Source organism: Lepidochelys kempii, chromosome 1 (assembly GCF_965140265.1).
Source record: "Lepidochelys kempii isolate rLepKem1 chromosome 1, rLepKem1.hap2, whole genome shotgun sequence".
In the NCBI taxonomy this organism is placed as follows: Eukaryota; Metazoa; Chordata; order Testudines; family Cheloniidae; genus Lepidochelys; species Lepidochelys kempii.
In genome coordinates, this window is record NC_133256.1 from 350,879,001 (window position 1) to 350,903,757 (window position 24,757).

The 24,757-nt window shown below is 63.7% G+C and overlaps 1 protein-coding gene across 6 annotated transcripts in view; it reads right to left on the reverse strand.

Moving 5' to 3' along the window:
- Nucleotides 1–259: 259 nt before the first annotated feature.
- The window catches only part of CPT1B (carnitine palmitoyltransferase 1B), a 45,303-nt gene continuing 20,805 nt past the window's right edge, over nucleotides 260–24,757 (reverse strand). For 2 of the 6 annotated variants that reach the window (XM_073329042.1, XM_073329047.1), the window contains 13 exons: nucleotides 23,687–23,824; nucleotides 22,604–22,681; nucleotides 22,236–22,343; nucleotides 22,022–22,106; nucleotides 20,953–21,610; nucleotides 18,636–18,741; nucleotides 13,569–13,685; nucleotides 10,425–10,589; nucleotides 9,736–9,870; nucleotides 8,886–9,038; nucleotides 4,117–4,230; nucleotides 1,998–2,090; nucleotides 260–592 (listed from right to left, as the gene is read on the reverse strand). In XM_073329042.1, coding sequence (XP_073185143.1) covers nucleotides 503–592; nucleotides 1,998–2,090; nucleotides 4,117–4,230; nucleotides 8,886–9,038; nucleotides 9,736–9,870; nucleotides 10,425–10,589; nucleotides 13,569–13,685; nucleotides 18,636–18,741; nucleotides 20,953–21,610; nucleotides 22,022–22,106; nucleotides 22,236–22,343; nucleotides 22,604–22,681; nucleotides 23,687–23,824 — 2,040 coding nt within the window. In that variant the 3' untranslated portion in view covers nucleotides 260–502. The other 4 variants (XM_073329046.1, XM_073329045.1, XM_073329043.1 and 1 more) reach the window with 4 other exon arrangements.

Sequence of the window (24,757 nt, forward strand, 5' to 3'; positions counted from 1 at the left end):
CAGCCCAGCCAAGTCCTATTTAGACCAGACTTCCAGGGACCTCCTTCCACCAGCCCGGCCAGAATCTGCAGCCCCCATCCCGCCCCTCTCGGACAGAGCCGGACTCCCCTGGGCCATCGGGACGTGGTAGCGAGGCCCAGGCTGGCCCTGTTCCCCGATCTGTCATTCCCCCGGCCTGTGGCGTTGGGGACGCTTGCCCATCTTTCTCCAGGAGCTTCCTTCTGTCTGTCCCCCCCAGTCCCAGGCGGAGTGCATCACCCGGCAGCCAGGCTGGCATTACACAAAGAGCCTTCTTTATCGGTAACATTGAGGGAGGAAATCTCCCTCACCCGCTCCCGTGGTTTTGTGCACCCCCAGGTCCCCGCGGCTGGCTGGGCTCCGACAGGCCCGGCCCCGCCGCAGGGCGAACGCTGGCACTGGAGGGGCAGCCCTGCCAGCTCGCCCGGCGTTCCCGTCCCTGGGGCCAGCCTCATGCGGCCGTCGCCCCTCCCACGGTGCGGGGTCAGTTGGCCACCTTGCTGGCAGGAAGGTTGAAGAGGTCTGCGATGTCCAGCATGGCCTGGCGGATGTTCCTCCCGAACCGTCTGGAGTCCTGTGGTGGGAGAGGAGATGGGGTACTGGTTAACACGGGTCCCAGCTGGAGACATGGGTTAGCAGGGGGCAGGAGCGGGGGGGCAGCTTGAGAAGCCCCAGGCGGGCACAGTTCTCAGGCCCATGGCATTGCGGGGCGGGGAGGCTGCTGGATGTGGAGGGGCCCATCCTGCTCTGGAAGTGGGGGTGCTACAGCAGGACGGGGCGGGACAGGGACGAGGGTCAGTGGAACAGGAGGGAGTCGGAGGCCCCAACAGAGCTCCCCCTCCCCCGCACACACCTCAGCGGCAGGGTGAGGCGGGTCCTGCAACAGCAGCTTCTAAGCCCCACTCGGGGAGTGATCTGCAAACCCTCCCGACCCTCGGCCAGCGTGCATTAGTGGGGAGAGCCTGACTGGCGCTCTCATGCCCCGGACGGCAGGCTTGACCCTAACCCAGCCCCCAGGGCTGCACCCACCCCATGTGCAGCACCCACAGAAGACGGGGCGTCCAGAGATAGATGTCTGCTGGGACAGCAGGGAGATCTGGCCCCCAGACGAGTCACAGGGACAATGCCCACAGACTGCAGGGCCAGGGGAAGGAGCTACATGCTCGCCCATCTGGTAGGGAACCACAGGGATTGAGGGGCCAGGGACGGGTGGCAAGATCTCTTAGTGGCTGGAGAGTCTGGCTGTTTAGACAGGAGCCGAAGAAGAGGCAATGTGCCAGAGGTAGGAAATGCTGAAAGGACACAAATGGGCAGGGGCAGGATGCTCTCATGTGCTGTCCCAAAACAGAGAAGCCAGGGGACACACAAGGGCACAGACGGGCAGCACATTTACACAGATCAAAGGAAATGCTTTTCTTACACCATGTTATAATTAACCCGTGGAACTCACTGCCACAAGATGCCAGAGAGAGTACAACTTCGTGAGGTTCAAACAAGGGTCAGGCATTGGCCTGGATAACAGAAACATCCCTGCTTAGAATAGGCCTGACAAACACAGAAGGGAAGACCTGCCAACAGGTACGAGCCAGCCCACAACTGAACAGGCTGGGAGACACTTCTCCCAGGGCACATTATTCCAGAATCCTTGCCCCTCCCTCTGAAGGTCCTGGTCCTGGCCCATCAGAGACGGGGCAAGATGGGCCCCTGGGGATGATCCACACTGCCAATTCCCATGTGGCTGTGTGTGGCAGTGGAAACTGGGGATAGTGACTAGCTAAAAGACAGCATGCCCCAGGGAGGGCTCTCAGACCCCGTGTCTCCTCTCAGGGCTGCCCTCCGGCTGGCTAGGTGAACCCCAGGGCTCATCTCCTAGGGAGAGTCATGAATGCTGATGGGCCACGAGGCCCAGGAGGGGTTCCTAGCCTGGCACCTATCGGCCAGGCAGTCTGTGCGCAGCCAGGCCTGGGGGGGACTCTGACCGTTTCGGGGCTGGAGAACTTGCTGGAGATGTGGAAAGTGATCAGGTTCTCGCCAGCAATGATGTAAGAGACGCCGTATCCGTCGTCAGCCACCTGCAGGGACAGTCAGAGAGAGGCGGATGGAGCACCAAGAGGGAATGCAGCCTGGAGGAAGGGGCTGGAGCCACTGACTGTGGGTGGTGCAACCTCAGTTGGGCCACCCGGCAAGCCAGACTCAGGAACAGCCTTAGGGTGGGTGCCCTGTGCCCGGCTCTGTGCTCAGCAAGCTGGAGTCATCACAGAATCAGAGAACTGGAAGGGCCCTCGAGAGGTCATCTAGCCCAGTCCCCTGCACTCCTGGCAGGACTAAGTATTAGCTAGACCGTCCCTGAGAGGCGTTTGTCCAACCTGCTCTTAAACATCTCCAATGAGGGAGATTCCACAACCTCCCTGGTCAATTTATCCCAGGGCGTGACCACCCTGACAGTCGGGACGTTTTTCCTCATGTCCAACCTAAACCACCCTTGCTGTAATTTACGCCCGTTGCTTCTTGTCCTGCCCTCTGGGGTTAAACGAGAACCATTTTCCTCCCTCCTCCTTGTAACAACCTTTTATGTACTTGAAAACTGTTTTCATCTCCCCGCTCCGTCTTCTCGTCTCCAGACTAAACACACCCAATTTTTATAATCTCTCCTCATAGGCCATGTTTTCTAGCCCTTTCATCATATTTGTTGCTCTGGACTCTCTCCAATTTATCCACATCTTTCCTGAAATGTGGCCCCCAGAACTGGACACAATGCTCCAGCTGAGGCCTAATCAGCACGGAGCAGAGCGGGAGAATTACTTCTCGTGTCTGGCTTACGACACTCCTGCTAATACAGCCCAGAAGGATGTTCTCTTTCTTTGCAACAGCGTTACACTGTTGACTCACATTTATATATGTGCCACTCAGACCCTGCCCAGTCCCAGCACAGGCGGGGGGGCTGGTAGCTGGGTGCTGGGCTGGACACGTGTTCACGGGCCGACACCCCGCGAGCTGCAGCAATGCCAGACTCCCTGAGAAACAGTAGGGTCTCGCTTGCTGCCCTCACTCGCACGGAGCAGCCTCGCTCCACCAACTGTCCCAGTGGGACTCCTGCCCGCCCAGCCCCTGCAGAGACCAGAGGTGCCCCGTCCCCCCCTGCTGTACCCAGGGCACCCGCCCGCCCAGCCCCTGCAGAGACCAGAGGTGCCCCGTCCCCCCTGCTGTACCCAGGGCACCCGCCCGCCCAGCCCCTGCAGAGACCAGAGGTGCCCCGTCCCCCCTGCTGTACCCAGGACACCCGCCCGCCCAGCCCCTGCAGAGACCAGAGGTGCCCCGTCCCCCCTGCTGTACCCAGGGCACCCGCCCGCCCAGCCGCTGCAGAGACCAGAGGTGCCCCGTCCCCCTGCTGTACCCAGGGCACCCGCCCGCCCAGCCCCTGCAGAGACCAGAGGTGCCCCGTCCCCCCCTGCTGTACCCAGGGCACCCGCCCGCCCAGCCCCTGCAGAGACCAGAGGTGCCCCGTCCCCCTGCTGTACCCAGGGCACCCGCCCGCCCAGCCCCTGCAGAGACCAGAGGTGCCCCGTCCCCCTGCTGTACCCAGGGCACCCGCCCGCCCAGCCCCTGCAGAGACCAGAGGTGCCCCGTCCCCCTGCTGTACCCAGGGCACCCGCCCGCCCAGCCCCTGCAGAGACCAGAGGTGCCCCGTCCCCCCCTGCTGTACCCAGGGCACCCGCCCGCCCAGCCCCTGCAGAGACCAGAGGTGCCCCATTCCTCCTGCTGTACCCAGGGCACCTGCCCAGCCCCTGCAGAGACCAGAGGTGCCCCGTCCCCCCTGCTGTACCCAGGGCACCCGCCCAGCCCCTGCAGAGACCAGAGGTGCCCCATCCCCCTGCTGTACCCAGGGCACCCGCCCGCCCAGCCGCTGCAGAGACCAGATTTGCCCTGTCCCCCCCTGCTGTACCCAGGGCACCTGCCCGCCCAGCCCCTGCACCCCCTGAAGTGCCCTTCCTAGCCTACATTTGCCCACGTACCCTCCCCACCCACCCAGCTGCAGCCCATATGCTCATACCCTGCCCAGACACAGCACGGGAGCCCCAGGGTGGGAGTAAAACTCACTGGGCCGAAGCCGCCTCCGGAGGAGACGTGATCCTGGTTCTTCTCCATATCAAACATTTTGATCTGTTGCTGGGGAGTCTGACTGGTGGAGAGACGCCAGGGCTCAGCCAGCACCTGCACAGAACCACTCTCCGGTGAGCACCATGCCCTTGCCAACCCCACCTCCCCTCCAGCGCGGGGCTCCGAATTCTGCAGAGACCTGAGCTGGGCACGGAGCCCAGGGCCCCCCCTTCCAGAACCCAGCACTGCCCAGAGCCAAGCTGCCAGCCCATAGCCACAGCCCAGGGCCCAGACTGACAGCCCCGGCACAAAGGGCGTTCACGCCTGGATCCCCGGCTGAGTCTCGGCTCTTGGCTCTTTTCTGGCTTTTTGTAAGAGCCCCCAGTGCCACAAGGGCAGAAATGGACACGAGCAGTTTCGCACGGGGGGGAGGTTGAATGGGGCAGGCAGACGCCAGAGGGGAGCTCACAGGCCGGGTCAGCTTCTGTCTATCCCGGTCCAGAGGCAGCCTCCTGCCAGAGTACGTGAACACGAAGAGACCAACACGGCTCCAGCCCTCTCTTCCCAGCCTCCAGGAGAAGGAGCTCACTTGGTTTGTGGGGCGTTACCAGATGAGCGTGGGTGAGAGGGTGTTTGCACACTTGTCAGGTGGGGTAGGGTGTGCACGTGTGTAGAGAGGGGTGTGCATGGTGCTGTGTGTAAGGCATGCTAGGGTGTGCGTGTGTGTGTTAACCAAGATTGGACCCAAGACCGATCCCTGAGGAACTCCACTGGTAACCTCCCTCCAGCCTGACAGGTCACCTTTCAGTGTGACCCCTTGTAGACGCCCCTTTAAACAGTTCCTTAGCCACCTGTCAATGCTATATTGAAATCCAGGTCGATTAGATCTACTGCATTTCCTTTGTCTAAAAAAACAGGTGTCTTCTCACAGAAGGAGATCAGGTTGGTCTGGCATGATCTCCCTTTCGTAGAACCAGGTTGTATTTTATCCCAGTTACCATTTACCTCTATGTCCTTAACTACTTCCTCTTTCAGAATTTTTTCCGAGACCTCACATGCAGTTGACTTCCAGGCCTGTAGTTTCCCAAATCATTTTCCCCTTTCTTAAAAATAGGAACTATCTTAGCAATTCTCCGGTCATAGGGTACAACCCCCGAGTTTATAGATTCATTAAAAATCCTTGCTACTGGGCTTGCAATTTCATGTGCCCGTTCCTTTAATATTCTTGGATGGAGATTATCTGCCCTCCGCAATTTAGTCCCATGAAGCAGTTTGCATTTGACTTCCACCTCGGATGTGGTAATTTCTACTTCCATATCCTCCCTCCCATTAGCCAGCCTGCCACTGCCCCTAAGCTCTTCATTACCGTCATTAAAAACAGAGGCAAAGTATTTGTTAGGTGTTGGGCCAGGCCTAGATTCTCTTTAATCTCCACCCCATCCTCAGTGCTTAGCGGTCCCACTTCTTCTTCCCTTGTTTTTTTTTTATTTATATGGCTTGAGAACCTTTTACTATCAGTTTTAATTCCCTTTGCAGGGTCCAGCTCTACTTGGCTGCTGGCAGTTCTCACTTTATCCCTACACTTCCTGACCTCCAAGAGGCAGCTTTCCTTGCTGATCCCTCCCTTCTTCCACGCCTTGTAAGCTTTCAGCTTTCTCTAATCACCTGTTTGAGATGCTTGGTCTGCAACTCTTCCCTACGAATGTTTTCCCCTTGCTTGGGATGCAGGCTTCAGAGAGCTTCTGCAACTTTGATTTAAAGTGATTCCAGGTCTCCTGCACATTCAGATCCTTGAATTCTTCAGTCCAGTCCTCTTCCCTGACTCATTCCCTTCATATTTTTAGAGCTTGATCTTCTGAAATCAAGGACCCTGGCTGCAGATCTATTTTTGCTTATCCTTCCATTTAGTTTAAGATGAATTAGCTTGTGATCACTCGAACGAAGGTCGTCCCCTGCAACCAGCTCTTCCGTGAGCCACCTCCCAGTACAAAATCTACAATGGCATCACCTCTTGTGGGTTCAGTGAGTACCTGGTGAAGACACCTGTCAGCCACCACAGCCAGGAATATCTGGGCTCTGCCATTATTAGTAGCGCTTGTCCTCCGGTCTGTACCTCGACTCTGTGGTACTCACTCCACCATTTCTTTACAGCCTACTCATCATCAACACGCAGTGCCACTCCACCACCTTTGCCTTTGTTTCTGCCTCTGCTGAACAGCACGTGCCCATCAATACCTGTGCTCCACTCATGACTAAGGCTACGATTTAGCCACGGAAGTCACAGAATCCATGACTTCCAGTGACCTCCGTGACCTCAGCCTGCGGTGGTCGGGAGCTGCATGGTCCCCCACCCCCAGCGGAGGCAGGGAGCTGTGGGGTACCCCCAGCACCTCTGGCGGCCCCCAGAGCTCCAAGCTGCTGCAGACGGTGGGGGAACCCCTGAGTCCCTGGCGCCTGCGGGCAATGGGGGAACCCTCAAACCCCCACCGGCAGAGGACCCCCGGCCACCAGCAGGGAAACCCCTGAGGTCCGGCCACCACAGGCAGCATGGGAATCCCTGATCCCCCAGCCACCGTGGGTGGCGGGAGAATCCCCGAGTCCCTGGCAGAGGGCCCCCGAGCCCTCGGCTGCGGTGGGCAGTGGGGGAATCATAGAATCATAAAAGATTAGGGTTGGAAGAGACCTCAGGAAGTCACCTAGTCCCACCTCAAACACCTGTGTTGCTAGAGTAGATATGGGGACAGAGTTGGCAACGGGGTTTGCTACAGGGCTTGGTTCCTGGGTTAGTGTTTCTGTGGCGTGTAGTTGCTGGTGAGTATTTGCAGGAGTGGTAACACACAAAGCCAGTCGGAGAACACTTCAATCTCTCTGGACACTCAATAACAGATTTGAAAGTAGCTGTACTTGAACAAAAAAACTTCAGAAACAGACTTCAAAGAGAAACAGCAGAACTAAAATTCATTTGCAAAGTTAACACCATCAGTCTGGGTTTGAATAGGGCCTGGGAGTGGCTGGCTCACTACAAAAGCAATTTTCCCTCTCTTGGTATTAACACCTCCTCATCAATTATTGGGAGTGGACCACATCCACCCTGACTGAATTGGCCTTGTCAGCACTAGCTCTCCACTGGTAAGGTAACTCCCTTCTCTTCATGTGTCAGTATATTTATGCCTGTATCTGTAATTTTCACTCCATGCATCTGAAGAAGTGGGTTTTTCACCCATGAAAGCTTATGCCCAAATAAACCTGTTAGTCTTTAAGGTGCCACTGGACTCCTTGTTGTTTTTGTGGGAGACCGTGTCAAAAGCTTTGCTAAAGTCAAGGAACAACACGTCCACCGCTTTCCCCTCATCCACAGAGCCAGTTATCTCATCACAGAAGGCAATCAGGTTGGTCAGGCTTGACTTGCCCTTGGTGAATCCATGTTGACTGTTCCTGATCACCTTCCTCTCCTCCAAGTGCTTCAAAATGGATTCCTTGAGGACCTGCTCCATGATTTTTTCAGGGACAGAGGTGAGGCTGACCAGTCTGTAGTTCCCCGGATCCTCCTCCTTCCCTTTTTTAAAGATGGGCACTATATTTGCCTTTTTCCAGTAGTTTGGGACCTCCCCCGATCGCCACGAGTTTTCAAAGATAATGGCCAATGGCTCTGCAATCACATCCGCCAACTCCTTTAGCACTCTCAGATGCAGCGCATGCGGCCCCATGGACTTGTGCAGGTCCAGCTTTTCTAAATAGTCCCGAACCACTTCTTTCTCCACAGAGGGCTGGTCCCCTCCTCCCCATGCTGTGCTGCCCGGTGCAGCCGTCTGGGAGCTGACCTTGTCTGGGAAGAATACCCAAGCCCCCGGCTGCCACGGGCAGTGGAGGAACCCCCGAGCTCCTGGACCGCCACCAACGGAGTACCCCACAACTCCTGGCCAACATGGGAGACGGGGGCACCCCACAGCTCCCGGCCCCCGCGGGCAGCAGGGGACCCCCGGAGCTGCCATTGGCAGGGTACTTCGTAGCCCCCAGCTGCTGCAGGCGGCTCCTAGCCCCTGTGCAGCTGCTCCACAGACACTGAGGGGACCCGCAGATCCCCTCACCCGTTTTGTCAGGGATATTTTTCGTAAAAGTCACGGACAGGTCACAGCGTCTGTGAATTTTTCTTTTTTGCCCGTGACCTGTCCGTGACTTTTACTAAAAATATCCATGACGAAATCTTAGCCTTACTCATGACGACTATTCCCCCTTGTTTCTGTTACCCCTAGAATACCTGCTTTCACCGCCTGCACAGCCGTTCTACCTCGTCCACCTGGTTACCCAGGCTCCTTGCTTTGGAGTCAGACATCTTAGTTGTTTCTGCTTGGCTTCGCTCAGATTCCTCCCCCAGCTGGGCACAGTCATTCTGGTGCCGGTGTCGCCTACCTGGCTGCTAGGGTCACTGGCAGGGCAACTATCTTTCCTCTTAATGTCCCTTCCGCTCCCCTCTGCTGTTCCTTTCTCCATTGCCATACCCTCTCTCCCGCTCAGGGCTGGAACCAGGCCTGGAGATCACGTCTGCCCGGACTCCGAGTTCGAAGCTGGGAACAGGTGGAAGGCAGATCACCACAGGCCCCCGTGCGGGCAGCAGACGGCACTGGCAGGGGCCACGGTTACTTGGCACCATTTGGGAGGCACAGGGCAAGCAGGGCTGGAGCAGCCGTACCCTGCCTGTCTGTACAGCCCCTGCTGCCCCGTCCCGGTGCATTCCCATCCCAGCAGGCTGTGGCCTAGGGAATCCTCACCTGTGCCAGGAAGGGCGACTCCACCCGCAGGTACCTGGAGACCACATAGAGGCAGAAGAGGTGTCGGTCAATGCCGGCGCCCGTCATGGCCAGCCGGTACATGTGTTGGTGCTTCTCTGCTGCCACCTGTAAGAGCTGCAGACGCTCCAGCTGCTGCAGCGAGAAAGGGGCGCACTCAGGGCAGAGCCGGGACACAGGGGCCAGGAGCTTCCCCTCCATGGGGCACGGGCTGGGCACTCGACCCTGGCCTATTGCAGCTCCCTGTGTCCCTCTCCCCCTCCACCAAGGGCTCTGACTGAGTGCACTGGCTCTAGGGGGTGTCTTCTATGTGCCCTGCCCTGGGGAGAGCACCCCCTTACCAGCCCCATGGGACCCACTGGACGCAGTGGAAGAAGCATAGTGTCCAGAGAATAGTGCACAGCATAGAGGGGAAGGACCCTTGCTTAGCCCAGCAGTGGGGGGGTAGGAGGGGCGGGGGGGGTAGGCCCTGGGCCTTTCTGGGGGGATACAGGGGGAGCCCTGGGCCTGGCTGTTGGGGGCCCAGGAGGGCCCTGGCTCCAGCTGGAGGGGAAGCAGGGGGGGCCCTGGGACTGGTGGGGGGGGCAGGGGGAGGGGACTGGGCCTGGCTGAGAGGACACATGGGGGGCCCTGGGCCTGGCTTGGGGGGATGCGGGTGGGGGGAAGGGCCTGATTGGAGGGAGGCGGGGTGAGGTGGCTGGGCCTGGCTGGGTGACGCAGGGGGACCCTGGGCCTGGCTAGGGGGTGCGGGCTGGGCCTGGCTGGGGGGGACGCAGGGGGACCCTGGGCCTGGCTGGGGGGCAGGGGCTGGGCCTGGCTGGGTCACACTCACACCCCGGGCCGGGTCCATCATGCTCCGCACGAACGCCGTGGACTCCCTGGTGCACGATCTCACTGTCTCGGTCCTGCCCTCCCGGAAGAGGCGCGTCATGGATGCCTCGTAGGTGAGACAGAAGCTGCCCTTGTCCTGGAAGGAGACGGGGCAGGTCAGAGCTGGGGACGGGGGGTAGGAAGGGGCATGGAGGAGGGGGCGAATGAGGAGCGCGACCTGCCCCTCATGCCCACGGGGGAGCCCCAGCAGAGCAGCGCACAGGGCCTGGCCGAGAGGCTCCCCTCAGCCCTTTGCTCGCGCCCTGCCAGTGGGGACCGGGAGGGCTGCAGGGAGGGAGCAGCCCAGCGCCAGAGCCGGACAAGCCACCGGCACCATTGCCGGTCCCAAACAGTCCCCAGACTGTAACTCGCGCACTGGGAGCTGCTCTTTGCTGCCCGGGTCTGAGCCGACGGGGTCACGCGGGCTTTACATGGTCAACCTTTCCTCTGCAGCCACGAGGGCTAGAAACAGCCGAGACTCTGCCGCCCCCAGGACTCCCGGAGCTGGGGCCTTAAGAAACACCCCAGTTATTGGTAGGATGACAGTAAAATGGCGAGCCAGCTGCACCCACCTCTGTGGGTGCCAGAGACAGAGACAGCCATGGATGCAGGGAAAGGGAGAGACAGATGGGGCCACGGGGCGGCTCTTACCCTGAAGTGAGCCAGCTGCAGCGAGATCTGGATGAAGGCGTCGGGGCTGATCTTGAATCGCTTGATCAGGCCCTTCCCGAAGTTGGTGAATGGGAAAACGTGGAAATCGACGTCGTCTGCCAGTGCCTTGGCCACACGGTAGGAACTGTCGATAACCTTCCTGCACTGCAGAGAGCACCGGCTAATGCCCTCCTGGCTAGCACGCGGGGGCCCGAGCTGGGCTATCGTGCTAACGGGGACAGGGAATGTTGGGAGTGGGGGATCTCGCAGGGCCTCTCTGGGCTCCCGGACTGCAGCTCACAAACCTTCTCCCTGGGATTTAACCCAGAGCTTTCTCAGGGCAATTCCACTAGCAATGTCTGTCTGGGCCAGGCAGAGAGTCAGGGAGAGGAGCAGCTGGGGAGCTCGGCTGCGCCACGGTCGGTGACCCAATGTGGGCAGGGGCTGCTCCCCAGGCAGGACACAGACCCCGTCATGCTCCAGTCCAGGTCACCCTTCCCGGAGCACAACGGCTGAGGTGGGCGGGTGGGGGGGAGGGTTCCCTCACTGCCTCCTGGGTTATCCCTTCCACTGCCCAGGCCTCAGTCCCCCAGCCCCTCAGGGCACCACCTAGAGCTCGGGGTGCCCAATCCATACAACACCAGGGCTGCTGACCCCCACTGGCAGAGGAGGGAAGAGCCATCAGGAGCAGACAGAATTACACACACAAAACGAAATTAGAAGAACATTAGCATGGCAAAGCCAAGCCCTCAAGAGTTAGAAAATGCCAGAACGAAGGTTGCCTGGTGCCTTCACCCTCCCCTTGTGCATATGTGTTATGATCCAGTAGTTAATTACATCAGCGCTGCGGAGAACCTGGGCTTCCTTGTAATATTTTTGTGGACATAGGCGTGACTCAGTTCCCCCTCACTTTGTATTGTTAGCCCATGGGGGTGAAGGAGTTAACGTCTCCTCTGGGATGGGGAGGTAAGAAAAGATGGTGACTGTGACGTTGCACTCCATAATGTGTCATGGAAATATGCTAATGCGTGTGAATCCAGGAGGCAGGACTGACTGTAAAGGTGGAAAAGTGTAAGGTGGGGATGGCCGAGATGTCGTACCTGGGCCACAAGATAGGAAGCGGCCGCGTAAGGCCAGAGCTGGCCAAGGTGGGGGCGCTCAGAGATTGGCCTGCTCCCCAGACCAAGAAACAGGCCCAGGCCTCCACTGGGATGGCGGGGCACTACCAGAGGTTTGTGCCCCCGTTAGCTCTCTAGCAGCTGTACAGACAGGGTGGTCTGGACCGAGCAGGGCCAGGGGGTCTCTGCGCTCTGAAGGAGGCTCTAAGCCGGGGTCCAGCTTGGGCAAACCCAGACTTTGACAGACCCTTCCTGGTGTTCACAGATGCCTCAGACACAGGGCGGTGCTGATGCAGGCCGATACTAAAGGGGAGAGGCACCCAACTGTAACCCTGAGCAGAAAGCTATTCCCCGGGAAGCAGAACCATGCGGCCATAGAGGAGGAATGCCTGGCCATGGGGCTCTTCAGCCATATGTGTTCGGGTGGCGCTTTACTGTTTGTCCTGACCAGGCTCCGCGGCCTGGCTACGTTACATGAAAGGCGCCTGACCCTCCAGGACTGCGCTGTGGCCGTCGTTCACGGCTTGCAGACGTTCTGGCTGGTGCTTTCTGTGAAACGGGGTCCCTGGACTTCCCCGGTCACTGGTTAAAATGACCCTGCCCAGTGCGGTCGTGAGGGGAAGGAGATGTGACGACGCAGGGATTTTTTGCAATGCTGTTATGACTCCTGTGTGTGCCTCTGTTTCCCCTACATTTTGCATGGCTCCCCAAGGGGGGAAGGACTGTTGGCTCTCAGGGCAGGCTATGAGATGTGGGTGGGAATGTGGCCTGGCTGTCTGACCCTGAATGGGTCATTACAAAGGACTGACCCCGTACCAGTGGAGAATCTGAGAAGGCAGTGGCAGGCCCAGGCCCAGGCCCCAGGACACGGCGCCCCAGGGGGAGCCGGGTTTCCCAGCTGGGAAGGGCGAATAGGAGCTGGCTGCTGGCAGGAATCTTGGCTCTGCCCTGGAAATGACTGAAGAGCCTGAAGAGTGGGGCTCACCACAGCTGGGCTGGGCTCTGGGCTAACCAGGAGGTCTCTGCTTTCACCTGCCTCTCTCTGTGCTGGCCTGAGGATGCCCTAGGCTGAGTGCTAGGTGACTGATAAACCCAGCTGTTCTGACAGAGCGGTGTGGGTGTCAATGCAAATGCTGGGCGCGGTGCTTTAATCCCTGAGGAGCGGACAAGTCTCCAGCAGGGTCTGTCTCCGGGACAAGGCTCCATCAGGGACTGAGCTCGTGGTGTGAAGCAGGACAGCTGGAGCCCCAGAGGTCCAGTCCAAGGCGCTGAGACTGCATGGCTCGCCCTGGAGGAAGCGAGAGGCCCTGGGGGTCTGGCCCACGGATGAGCTCCTCCTAGAGACAGTGCCGGCAGTGGGGCACAGCACCAGTCCTGCGGATCCGGGATACGTACACAGTCCGGTCACGCTCTGGAGCGGTGAGGAGAGGGAGTGTGCTCAGTGCAGACAGAACCTGGGAGAATTCAGCTGCCAGTCTCCACTGAGCGTGTGCAAACGGAGATTTTCAGAGGTCCCGAACGGGGGATCTGCACTGGGATGACACGAGGCGCCTGACGCAGGGTCACCCCAGGCTCTGCTCCAAAACAACAAAGCAGTTCTCGGAATGTTTCATATGGACCCGACAAATAACATCCTTTCCCCAGTCCCACCCTTGGGAACAGCCCACCTGTTTTTTCTTACCTTTTTCTAGAAGAATTCAGCCCGAGGCAGACACCCGGCTGGGGAAATTCCAGCCCAAGGCTTGAAGTTTGGTAAAATTATAAGCAGCTGAAAACAGGCTCTGGCAATGGGAAGCATCTGGCAGCCTTATCTGTAGGTGTTGCTACCTGCACTGCCCATAACAAATCTACCCCCAAGGCAGGGAGAGTAGAGAGGCCTGGGGGGCAATGAATCCGGGCTCTGGCAGAGCCGGGGAGCCAGCGCCCTACTCACAGCTCCCTCCTGCTTGGGGCAAAGGGGGTCTGCTGAGCCCAGGCGGGCTTGGGGGAAAGGAATCTCCCTTGCTTGCTGCTGGCCTAAACCTACCTCCTCTGGAATGTCCCACTGCAGCCTCTGGGGAGGGGCCAGGGCTGGGCTGGGCTCCCCACAGCAGTGCCCCCCCTCGCTGTAGCCCAGGTGGAAGATGTCTGTCCCCAGCATGAACTGCAAAGAAGACAAGGAGGGGGAGCGGGAGGGGGAGGGGGACAGGGAGAGGCCTGTGTGAGTCAGGAAAACCCCCCGCACCCCTGGGGCCAGGAACCCACAGCCCCTCCTGTCCCTGGGCCCACGTCCCCCCGACACCCCCCCTGGGGACGGGAACCCACAGACCCTCCTGTCCCTGGGCCCACGTCCCCCTGACACCCCCCCTGGGGACGGGAACCCACAGCCCCTCCTGTCCCTGGGCCCACGTCCCCCCGACACCCCCCCTGGGGACGGGAACCCACAGCCCCTCCTGTCCCTGGGCCCACGTCCCCCCGACACCCCCCCTGGGGACGGGAACCCACAGACCCTCCTGTCCCTGGGCCCACGTCCCCCTGACACCCCCCCTGGGGACGGGAACCCACAGACCCTCCTGTCCCTGGGCCCACGTCCACACGACACCCCCCTGGGGACGGGAACCCACAGACCCTCCTGTCCCTGGGCCCACGTCCCCCCGACACCCCCCTGGGGCCGGGAACCCACAGCCCCTCCTGTCCCTGGGCCCACGTCCCCCCGACACCCCCCCTGGGGACGGGAACCCACAGACCCTCCTGTCCCTGGGCCCACGTCCACACGACACCCCCCCTGGGGACGGGAACCCACAGCCCCTCCTGTCCCTGGGCCCACGTCCCCCCGACACCCCCCCTGGGGACGGGAACCCACAGACCCTCCTGTCCCTGGGCCCACGTCCCCCTGACACCCCCCCTGGGGACGGGAACCCACAGACCCTCCTGTCCCTGGGCCCACGTCCACACGACACCCCCCTGGGGACGGGAACCCACAGACCCTCCTGTCCCTGGGCCCACGTCCACACGACACCCCCCTGGGGACGGGAACCCACAGACCCTCCTGTCCCTGGGCCCACGTCCCCCCGACACCCCCCTGGGGCCGGGAACCCACAGACCCTCCTGTCCCTGGGCCCACGTCCCCCCGACACCCCCCCTGGGGACGGGAACCCACAGACCCTCCTGTCCCTGGGCCCACGTCCCCCTGACACCCCCCCTGGGGACGGGAACCCACAGACCCTCCTGTCCCTGGGCCCACGTCCACACGACACCCCCCTGGGGCCGGGAACCCACAGACCCTCCTGTCCCTGGGCCCACGTCCACACGACACCCCCCTGGGGACGGGAACCCACAGACCCTCCTGTCCCTGGGCCCACGTCCCCCCGACACCCCCTTGGGGCCGGGAACCCACAGACCCTCCTGTCCCTGGGCCCACGTCCACACGACACCCCCCTGGGGACGGGAACCCACAGACCCTCCTGTCCCTGGGCCCACGTCCACACGACACCCCCCTGGGGACGGGAACCCACAGACCCTCCTGTCCCTGGGCCCACGTCCCCCTGACACCCCCCCTGGGGACGGGAACCCACAGACCCTCCTGTCCCTGGGCCCACGTCCCCCCGACACCCCCCTGGGGACGGGAACCCACAGACCCTCCTGTCCCTGGGCCCACGTCCCCCCGACACCCCCCTGGGGCCGGGAACCCACAGACCCTCCTGTCCCTGGGCCCACGTCCCCCCGACACCCCCCCTGGGGACGGGAACCCACAGACCCTCCTGTCCCTGGGCCCACGTCCCCCCGCACCCCTGGGGCCAGGAACCCACAGCCCCTCCTGTCCCTGGGCCCACGTCCCCCCGACACCCCCCCCTGGGGACGGGAACCCACAGACCCTCCTGTCCCTGGGCCCACGTCCACACGACACCCCCCTGGGGACGGGAACCCACAGCCCCTCCTGTCCCTGGGCCCACGTCCCCCCGACACCCCCCCTGGGGACGGGAACCCACAGACCCTCCTGTCCCTGGGCCCACGTCCACACGACACCCCCCTGGGGACGGGAACCCACAGACCCTCCTGTCCCTGGGCCCACGTCCCCCTGACACCCCCCCTGGGGACGGGAACCCACAGACCCTCCTGTCCCTGGGCCCACGTCCACACGACACCCCCCTGGGGCCGGGAACCCACAGACCCTCCTGTCCCTGGGCCCACGTCCCCCCGACACCCCCCTGGGGACGGGAACCCACAGACCCTCCTGTCCCTGGGCCCACGTCCCCCCGACACCCCCCTGGGGACGGGAACCCACAGACCCTCCTGTCCCTGGGCCCACGTCCCCCCGACACCCCCCTGGGGCCGGGAACCCACAGACCCTCCTGTCCCTGGGCCCACGTCCCCCCGACACCCCCCCTGGGGACGGGAACCCACAGACCCTCCTGTCCCTGGGCCCACGTCCCCCCGACACCCCCCTGGGGCCAGGAACCCACAGCCCCTCCTGTCCCTGGGCCCACGTCCCCCCGACACCCCCCCTGGGGACGGGAACCCACAGCCCCTCCTGTCCCTGGGCCCACGTCCCCCCGACACCCCCCTGGGGCCGGGAACCCACAGCCCCTCCTGTCCCTGGGCCCACGTCCCCCCGACACCCCCCCTGGGGACGGGAACCCACAGACCCTCCTGTCCCTGGGCCCACGTCCCCCCGACACCCCCCTGGGGACGGGAACCCACAGACCCTCCTGTCCCTGGGCCCACGTCCACACGACACCCCCCTGGGGCCGGGAACCCACAGCTCCTCCTGTCCCTGGGCCCACGTCCACACGACACCCCCCTGGGGCCGGGAACCCACAGCTCCTCCTGTCCCTGGGCCCACGTCCCCCCGACACCCCCCATGGGGACGGGAACCCACAGCCCCTCCTGTCCCTGTGCCCACGTCCACACGACACCCCCCTGGGGCCGGGAACCCACAGCTCCTCCTGTCCCTGGGCCCACGTCCCCCCGACACCCCCCATGGGGACGGGAACCCACAGCCCCTCCTGTCCCTGTGCCCACGTCCACACGACACCCCCCTGGGGCCGGGAACCCACAGCTCCTCCTGTCCCTGTGCCCACATCCCCCTGACACCCCCCCGGAGACAGGAACCCACAGCCCCTCCTGTCCCTGTGCCCACGTCCCCCCGATACTCCCCCTGGGGACGGGAACCCACAGACCCTCCTGTCCCTGGGCCCACGTCCACACGACACCCCCCTGGGGACGGGAACCCACAGACCCTCCTGTCCCTGGGCCCACGTCCACACGACACCCCCCTGGGGCCGGGAACCCACAGCTCCTCCTGTCCCTGGGCCCACGTCCCCCCGACACCCCCCATGGGGACGGGAACCCACAGCCCCTCCTGTCCCTGTGCCCACGTCCACACGACACCCCCCTGGGGCCGGGAACCCACAGCTCCTCCTGTCCCTGGGCCCACGTCCCCCCGACACCCCCCATGGGGACGGGAACCCACAGCCCCTCCTGTCCCTGTGCCCACGTCCACACGACACCCCCCTGGGGCCGGGAACCCACAGCTCCTCCTGTCCCTGTGCCCACATCCCCCTGACACCCCCCCCGGAGACAGGAACCCACAGCCCCTCCTGTCCCTGTGCCCACGTCCCCCCGATACTCCCCATGGGGACAGGAACCCACAGACCCTCCTGTCCCTGTGCCCACGTCCACACGACACCCCCCTGGAGCCAGGAACCCACAGACCCTCCTGTCCCTGGGCCCACGTCCACACGACACCCCCCTGGAGCCAGGAACCCACAGCCCCTCCTATCCCTGTGTGACGATGTGACTCAGCAGGGAGGGGGGAGTGTTGACCTGGGAATGTGCCCTGGGGATGGGAGACCTGAGAGCCTGTCACCTGAGCCAGGAGGGGGAGGGGGAGGTGACACCTCCGCCCAGGAATGTGAACAGAGGCTGCAGCAGGGAACCTGCTGGGTGGGTTTAGTTTTCAGTTTGGGGCTGGGGAGAGGAACACAGGGAACCCCAGGGCTGGGGTCTAAGCTCCCTGCTCCCCCAGAAGGACGTGATTGAGGGGTCCTGGTTGTACCCACAAGCTCTGTTGTGGACTGTGTTCCTGTTGTCCAATAAACCTTCTGTTTTACTGGCTGGCTGAGAGTCTCAGTGGATCCCAGGAAGAGGGGTGCAGGGCCTGGACTCCCCCACACTCCGTGACAACTGGTGGCAGAGGTGGGATCTACTGCACCCCGTGAACGGCGCTTCCGGCAGTAAGTGACTGGGGAGCAGTAAAAGGAAGGGGGATTGACGGGGACCAGGCGTGCTGAAGATCCAGAGAGAGACGGTTTCGGGGGGCGGTTAACCCCTGGGAGTGTGTGACCAGAGAGAAGGACTGTTGCAGTAACAGGGTCCCCCGGGGGATTGCAGCGAGCGGTCCCAGGGGCGGAGGAGTCTGCAGCTCGACCCTGGCAAAGAGTCGGTGACCTCAAGAAGGACCGGCACACGAGGGGCTTTTCCTGGAAACCGTGGGAAGCTGCCCGGCCTGCGAGGGGCCAGCAGGGAGATGTACGCTAAACGCCTTAAGAGCGACCTGGTGGAGCTGTGCAGGCAGAGGGGGCTGCGCATCGGGAGGTCCACCAAGGAACAGCTGATTGCCCAGCTGGAGGAGAGGGATCGCTTGGATGACCCGATCCCTGTCCCTGAGGGAAGCTGCCCGGGGGACGCAGCGTGGGCCCTGGGGCCTGACCGGGCTGGGAGGGGTCAGACTGCTGCTGAGTCACATCGTCACACCCTGTGCCCATGTACCCCCGGCACCACCCTTGCACCCCAAGGGCTGGGAACTCATGAACCCTCCTGGGGGTGTCCACACAACCCTGGGGCCAAGAACTCAAATCCCTCTGCCCACAGAGCCAGACCCTCTGCCCATGTACCCCCTGGCATCACCCCTGCACTGGGAACTCACAAAACCTCCTGTCTCTGTGCCCACATACCCGCTGGCATCACCCCCGCATCACCAGGGCTCAGACCCGCCTGCAGATGAACACCCTGAAACAGCATCTTCTGGCACTATCCTCTCTGAACTGAGGGTGGGATCTTGGCCCCTGCCCCAGGCGGGCCATGGATGGTCCCCTTCTCCCCGTTCCATTACCTCCCAGAGATGCCCGATGATGGGCGCGTCGGCCCATGAGTGCTCCGCGTTGGTGCCCACTTTGCCATTCTTATACACAACCAGGGTGAAGGATTTATCGAACCACCTGGGGGAGGGGAGCAGCATGAGACATCCTTGGCAGACGCTGAGACGGGGGAGAGTGCAAGGGGCAGGGACACAGCGAGAGATGCACACAACTGGCATGGGGGGAAGGGGAGGAGGGGCACACCTGGCTGGCACTGGCGGGCGCGAGGCCACTGAGGACATGGCATGAGTTACACACAGTGGCCAGTGAGAGGGTGGAGGGCATCTTGTGAGATGCACATGGCTGGCACTGGGCCGGGACACAGCCTGAGACACCCATGGCTGGCCCGGGGAGATCACAAGGGGGCGGGGGACACGGCGCGAGACCCGTGGCTGGCACGGGGGGGATCACAAGGGGGCAGGGGACACGGCGCGAGACCCGCGGCTGGCACGGGGGGGATCACAAGGGGGCGGGGGACACGGCGCGAGACCCGTGGCTGGCACGGGGGGGATCACAAGGGGGCGGGGGACACGGCGCGAGACCCGTGGCTGGCACGGGGGGATCACAAGGGGGCGGGGGACACGGCGCGAGACCCGTGGCTGGCACAGGGGAGATCGCAAGGGGGCAGGGGACATGGCGCGAGACCCGTGGCTGGCACGGGGGGGATCACAAGGGGGCGGGGGACACGGCGCGAGACCCGCGGCTGGCACGGGGGGGATCACAAGGAGGCGGGGGACATGGGGTGAGACATTCACAGCTGGCATGGGGGGATCACAAGGGGGCAGGGGACACGGCGCGAGACCCGCGGCTGGCACGGGGGAGATCGCAAGGGGGCGGGGGACATGGCGCGAGACCCGTGGCTGGCACGGGGGGATCACAAGGGGGCGGGGGACACGGCGCGAGACTCGTGGCTGGCACGGGGGGGATCACAAGGGGGCGGGGGACATGGCGAGAGACCCATAGCTGGCACGGGGGGATCACAAGGGGGCGGGGGACACGGCGCGAGACCCGCGGCTGGCACGGGGGAGATCACAAGGAGGCGGGGGACATGGGGTGAGACATTCACAGCTGGCATGGGGGGATCACAAGGGGGCAGGGGACACGGCGCGAGACCCGCGGCTGGCACGGGGGAGATCGCAAGGGGGCGGGGGACATGGCACGAGACCCGTGGCTGGCACGGGGGGATCACAAGGGGGCGGGGGACACGGCGCGAGACCCGCGGCTGACACGGGGGAGATCACAAGGAGGCGGGGGACATGGGGTGAGACATTCACAGCTGGCATGGGGGGATCACAAGGGGGCAGGGGACACGGCGCGAGACCCGCGGCTGGCACGGGGGAGATCGCAAGGGGGCGGGGGACATGGCGCGAGACCCGTGGCTGGCACGGGGGGATCACAAGGGGGCGGGGGACACGGCGCGAGACTCGTGGCTGGCACGGGGGGGATCACAAGGGGGCGGGGGACATGGCGAGAGACCCGTAGCTGGCACGGGGGGGATCACAAGGGGGCGGGGGACACGGCGCGAGACCCGCGGCTGGCACGGGGGAGATCACAAGGAGGCGGGGGACATGGGGTGAGACATTCACAGCTGGCATGGGAGGGATCACAAGGGGGGCAGGGGACACGGCGCGAGACCCGTGGCTGGCATAGGGGGGATCACAAGGGGGTGGGGGACATGGCGCGAGACCCGTGGCTGGCATGGGGGGGATCACAAGGGGGCGGGGGACACTGTGTGAGACATTCACAGCTGGCACGGGGGAGATCACAAGGGGGCGGGGGACATGGCGCGAGACCCGCGGCTGGCACGGGGGGGATCACAAGGGGGCAGGGGACACGGCGCGAGACCCGCGGCTGGCACGGGGGGGATCACAAGGGGGTGGGGGACACGGCGCGAGACCCGTGGCTGGCACGGTGGGGATCACAAGGGGGTGGGGGACACGGCGCGAGACCTGTGGCTGGCACGGTGGGGATCACAAGGGGGTGGGGGACACGGCGCGAGACCCGCGGCTGGCACGGTGGGGATCACAAGGGGGCGGGGGACATGGGGTGAGACATTCACAGCTGGCACGGGGGGGATCACAAGGGGGTGGGGGACACGGCGCGAGACCCGTGGCTGGCACGGTGGGGATCACAAGGGGGTGGGGGACACGGCGCGAGACCCGCGGCTGGCACGGGCGTGCGAGGGAACGGGGAGGGATGCAGTGACGGGAAGAGGCTGGAGTCAAGGCTGGGGAGGCCGGTGCCCAGGACAGGGCCAGGGTGGAGGTGCGGGATGGTGGTGCTGTCCCCTACCTGTCGTAGCAGCGGCCATGCAGCAAGGACTTGCCGTAGCGGTCCATGCTATCCTCCCTGTCCCGCTCGTACCCCTGCGCCTCCTCATCCAGCGCCAGGAAGAAGGCAGCCCGCTCGATGGCGTCCAGCGACACCTTGTTCTTCCCTTGGCTGAAGAACCGGGCCCGGGCCTCGGCCCACGGGACCCTGGCCAGATGGGAGGGGGGCATATTACTGAGGCCGATCAAGAGGCTGGGGCAGACCCATGCCAGGATCCTGATGCGTCCCCCCTGGCATTCCTCCCTTCCACCACCGGCCAGGCCCAGGTCCCCTCCCCGCCCTAAGCCATGCCCGCACTTGGGCGGTCTCCCAGCTGGTGATGCCCATCTGCAGCTCGCTGGGCCAGTACCTCCCAGCATTGGATCCCCAAGGCTGACAGTGCCCCATTCACCAGCCCCTGGCATTGACTCCTTGGGTACCCGCCTTTCTCCAGCAGTGAGGGCCGCCAGCTTCTCCTCCCCAGGCTGCGGGGGCGACGGGTCGTCCAGAATCCTCTGGAACTGCAGCTCCAGGTCCCGCGGCTTCAGCAGCTTCCCGCCCTGGTACAGCCACAGCTTGTAGAAGCGGCCCTTGTGGTAGACGGCCAGGTGCTTGCTTTCCAACACGTGCTGCAGGGTGTCTGCGGGCAGGAGACGCACCGGCCACAGTCACCTTCTCCACTGCTCACTGCAGCCAGGGCACTAGGCTGCGGGGATCCAGCCCGGGCAGGCAGGGCAGCCCTTGGGGGTTAATGAAGGGCCCACGGAGCCCTGCACCTGGGAGCGCGGGGAAAGAGCCCAGCTGCAGAGCAGAGCCGCAGAGGTACGGGCTCCAGACACTGCTCCGGGGGGACAGAGCCGCTGTGCCGGGGGGGTAGGAGCTCCGGGTCCTGGCTCCGGGGGGACAGAGTCGCTGTGCCGGGGGGGTAGGAGCTCCGGGTCCTGGCTCCGGGGGGACAGAGCCACGATGCCCAGGGCAAACGAGCTCTGGGAAGAGGGAGAGGGAGCAGCCGCTCCGGGTTCCTGTTCCCCCTTCCCCCCGTGCCACGTACCCGACTTCATCCCGGGGATGCGGGTGGTGTTGAACATTCTCTCCATCTGGTAGGAGCACATGGGCACGATGCCGAGCGCCTTCACCTAGCAGTACAGCACAGAGAGGACTCACACACGGTCCCTGCCGGCCCCCCACAGCCTCAGCGCCCACCCGCCCCGCTCAGGCCATCCCCCCACGTGTCAGCCCCTCCCAGCATGGCAGCCGACACTCACCGGGGGGATCTCCTCGCGGTCCAGCTTCCGCCGATAGAGCAGGATGGCGTGCACGGTGTTGCCAGCCCGGGCTGCCTGCAAGGGGCTGGGTGTCACATACAGGAAATCCTGGGCAATGGGGAGAGAGAGGAGGGTCACAGCCTGCCCCGAGCCGAGCCCCTGGAAGAGGGAGGCTGGGGCTGAGCTGGGGGCACTGCTCAGGCTCTGGGGGTACAGGGGTGGCTGGGGTCTGGCAGCAGCGGTGACCCCCCCACACACACTGGGCCCCTCTGGGGAAGGGGGTCAGGCTCTCTGGCCGCTCCACTGGGTGCCCTTTGGAGAGAACAGGCTGAAGCCCCCCGCCCCCCTCGCTGGCCCTGCGCCCTCACCATGGCGTAGTAGTTGCTGTTGACCATGATGGGGCCTCGTCCGCGCAGGTAGACGAACTCCTCCCACCAGTCGCTCACCTGCCAACGGGAGAGCGCCATGAGCGCGAGCAGCCGCCAGCGGGAAGCGCAGCCAAGGACTGCGGGAGAGGCCAGGGCTGGCAGGGGCCTCCCGACTCCTCCATGCTGCCTCTGCCTTGCATAAACCCCAGGGCAAGTCCCAGCGGCTGGTCTCAGGTTCCCACCTCCCCTTCTGGGACCGCTGGGCTGTGCCTGCCTCCTGCAAGAGGGGCTGGGAACAACACGCAGAGTTGTGTCCTTGCACTGCCCCCCGCAGCCCCCAAGCTCCTGAGCGGGGCAGGCCGGGGGTCCCTGATTCACAAGGATTGAGTCTTGCTGCTTCCCCCCCACCGCGACAGACTGGGCATGCTGCCATGCTGGTTAGGCCTGGGAGGGACCTGCGGGCTCCCATGGACGCCAGCCAGAGCCGGCCACTTCTGAGCCTGTGCTAGCCTTTCCCCAGCCTCTGACATCCTTGTCCTCTCCGCGGCTCCCCACCGGCCCCCTCCCAGTCAAGCGGGGTGGGTGGCGGGGGCCCAACCGTCCTCGCTTCGCACTGCGTTGATGCTGGAGCAGCTGCTGCCCACGGCGGGGCCAGGAGCTGGGCGGGGCCAGCGCTGGTGCACACAGGCAGAGCCGAGGCAGACGGAGCCGCGCGGCTGTGTCAGGCAGACGGGCTGTAGCTCCTTTTGTCACAGGCCTGAGAGCCACACTCCTGCCCTGGGGCTGGCAGGATGGGGTGGGGTACTGCCGGGGCAAGCCCAGGGCAGCCGTCCCCCATGCAGAGCCAGCCCCTGCCAGCAGGCAGGCTCACCACGAGCTCCCACCGCAAGCTCCCCCGCCCTGCCATCCGCACCGGGCCAGCCTGGGCACCGCAGACCCCAGAGCCCGCAGCCCGCCAGCTCTGGAGCCCGGCTGGGGGGGAGTTGGGCAGGGCCCGGGAGAAGGCGGGAGAGACAGGAGCTGGTGCAGAGTGGAGCGGGAGGGCTGCTGGCTCCGGGCACTCGGTGACACAGGGGAACTCACATAGTTGGGTGCCCACCAGGATTTGAGGACCAGGAACTTCTGCAGCCTGGGGGCTGTGTGCTGCTGGAAGGCTTGGGCTAGGGCTTCCATCTTGAGGTACTTCTCATCCTCCAGCAGGGGGCGCACAGACTCCAGGTACTGCGGAGACACGGCCAGCCTGAGTCCGGGCTCCCTGCGGGGACCGTCTCAGCCCTCCATGGTCTTGGGGCACCGCTGTCAGGGCTCAGAGCGGGCGCTCGCGTCGTTTCAGAGCAAAGAGAGGATTTCTGCCTTGTGGATCTGAGCTGCCCCCTCACCAGCCCCGCTTCAAGCAGCAGTTCTGAATGCCCCAGCCCTTTCCTTGGGGACAGTTCCCAGCCAGCTCCACCCACGTCAGGAAGCAATGCCCTCCTTTGCCCCCACCCCGAAGCCCTTCTCCTGGAAGACAGTCCCCCAGCTCCCTGCCAGGACCCGCTTCTTGAAACCAGGCTTCACATTTCCTGCATTGATTCCCCCATTTCTCCCTTTTCCACGCCCTGGAATCCCCCCAACAGAGCCGCTCCCTCCCTGGGCCTCCCCCACTCAGCTGCCATGTCCCCACCTCATTCCAGGCCAGTTTGGCTTCTCCCATTCCCACGCCCCCAGCCAGCCCCTCCGGAGTCTGCCTTGCTGAACCCTACTGGGGTTTCCACGCTGCCCCCCGTGTGCCCACGCTGCAGGGCAGAGCTCCTGAGGGTGCCCACTGGACTGCATTTGTTCCCCTACAGACAGCCACCCAGCCAAGAGTGACATCCAGGGGTTCCCACGGCCAGGCCAGGGGGTCTGGCTCACTCTGCTCCTGCAGCGGATGGCCCCAGGCGTGTCTGTCCTGTGCTGCTTTCCCCATGCCCTAGCACCAAGGATCCTGCGCTGTCCAACTGCAGCTCCCTGGAGCTCTCACCCCTTTGCTGCCCCCCGCCCCAGCCTGCCAGCCCGGCTACGAGCCACAGCCTCCCAGCGCCCCCTTACGCTGGCCCTCGCCTGGCCTCCTCGCCCTCCTGGCCCGTCTCCCTGCTCCCAGCACTGGGTGCAGACACTTCAGTCCATCCAGGC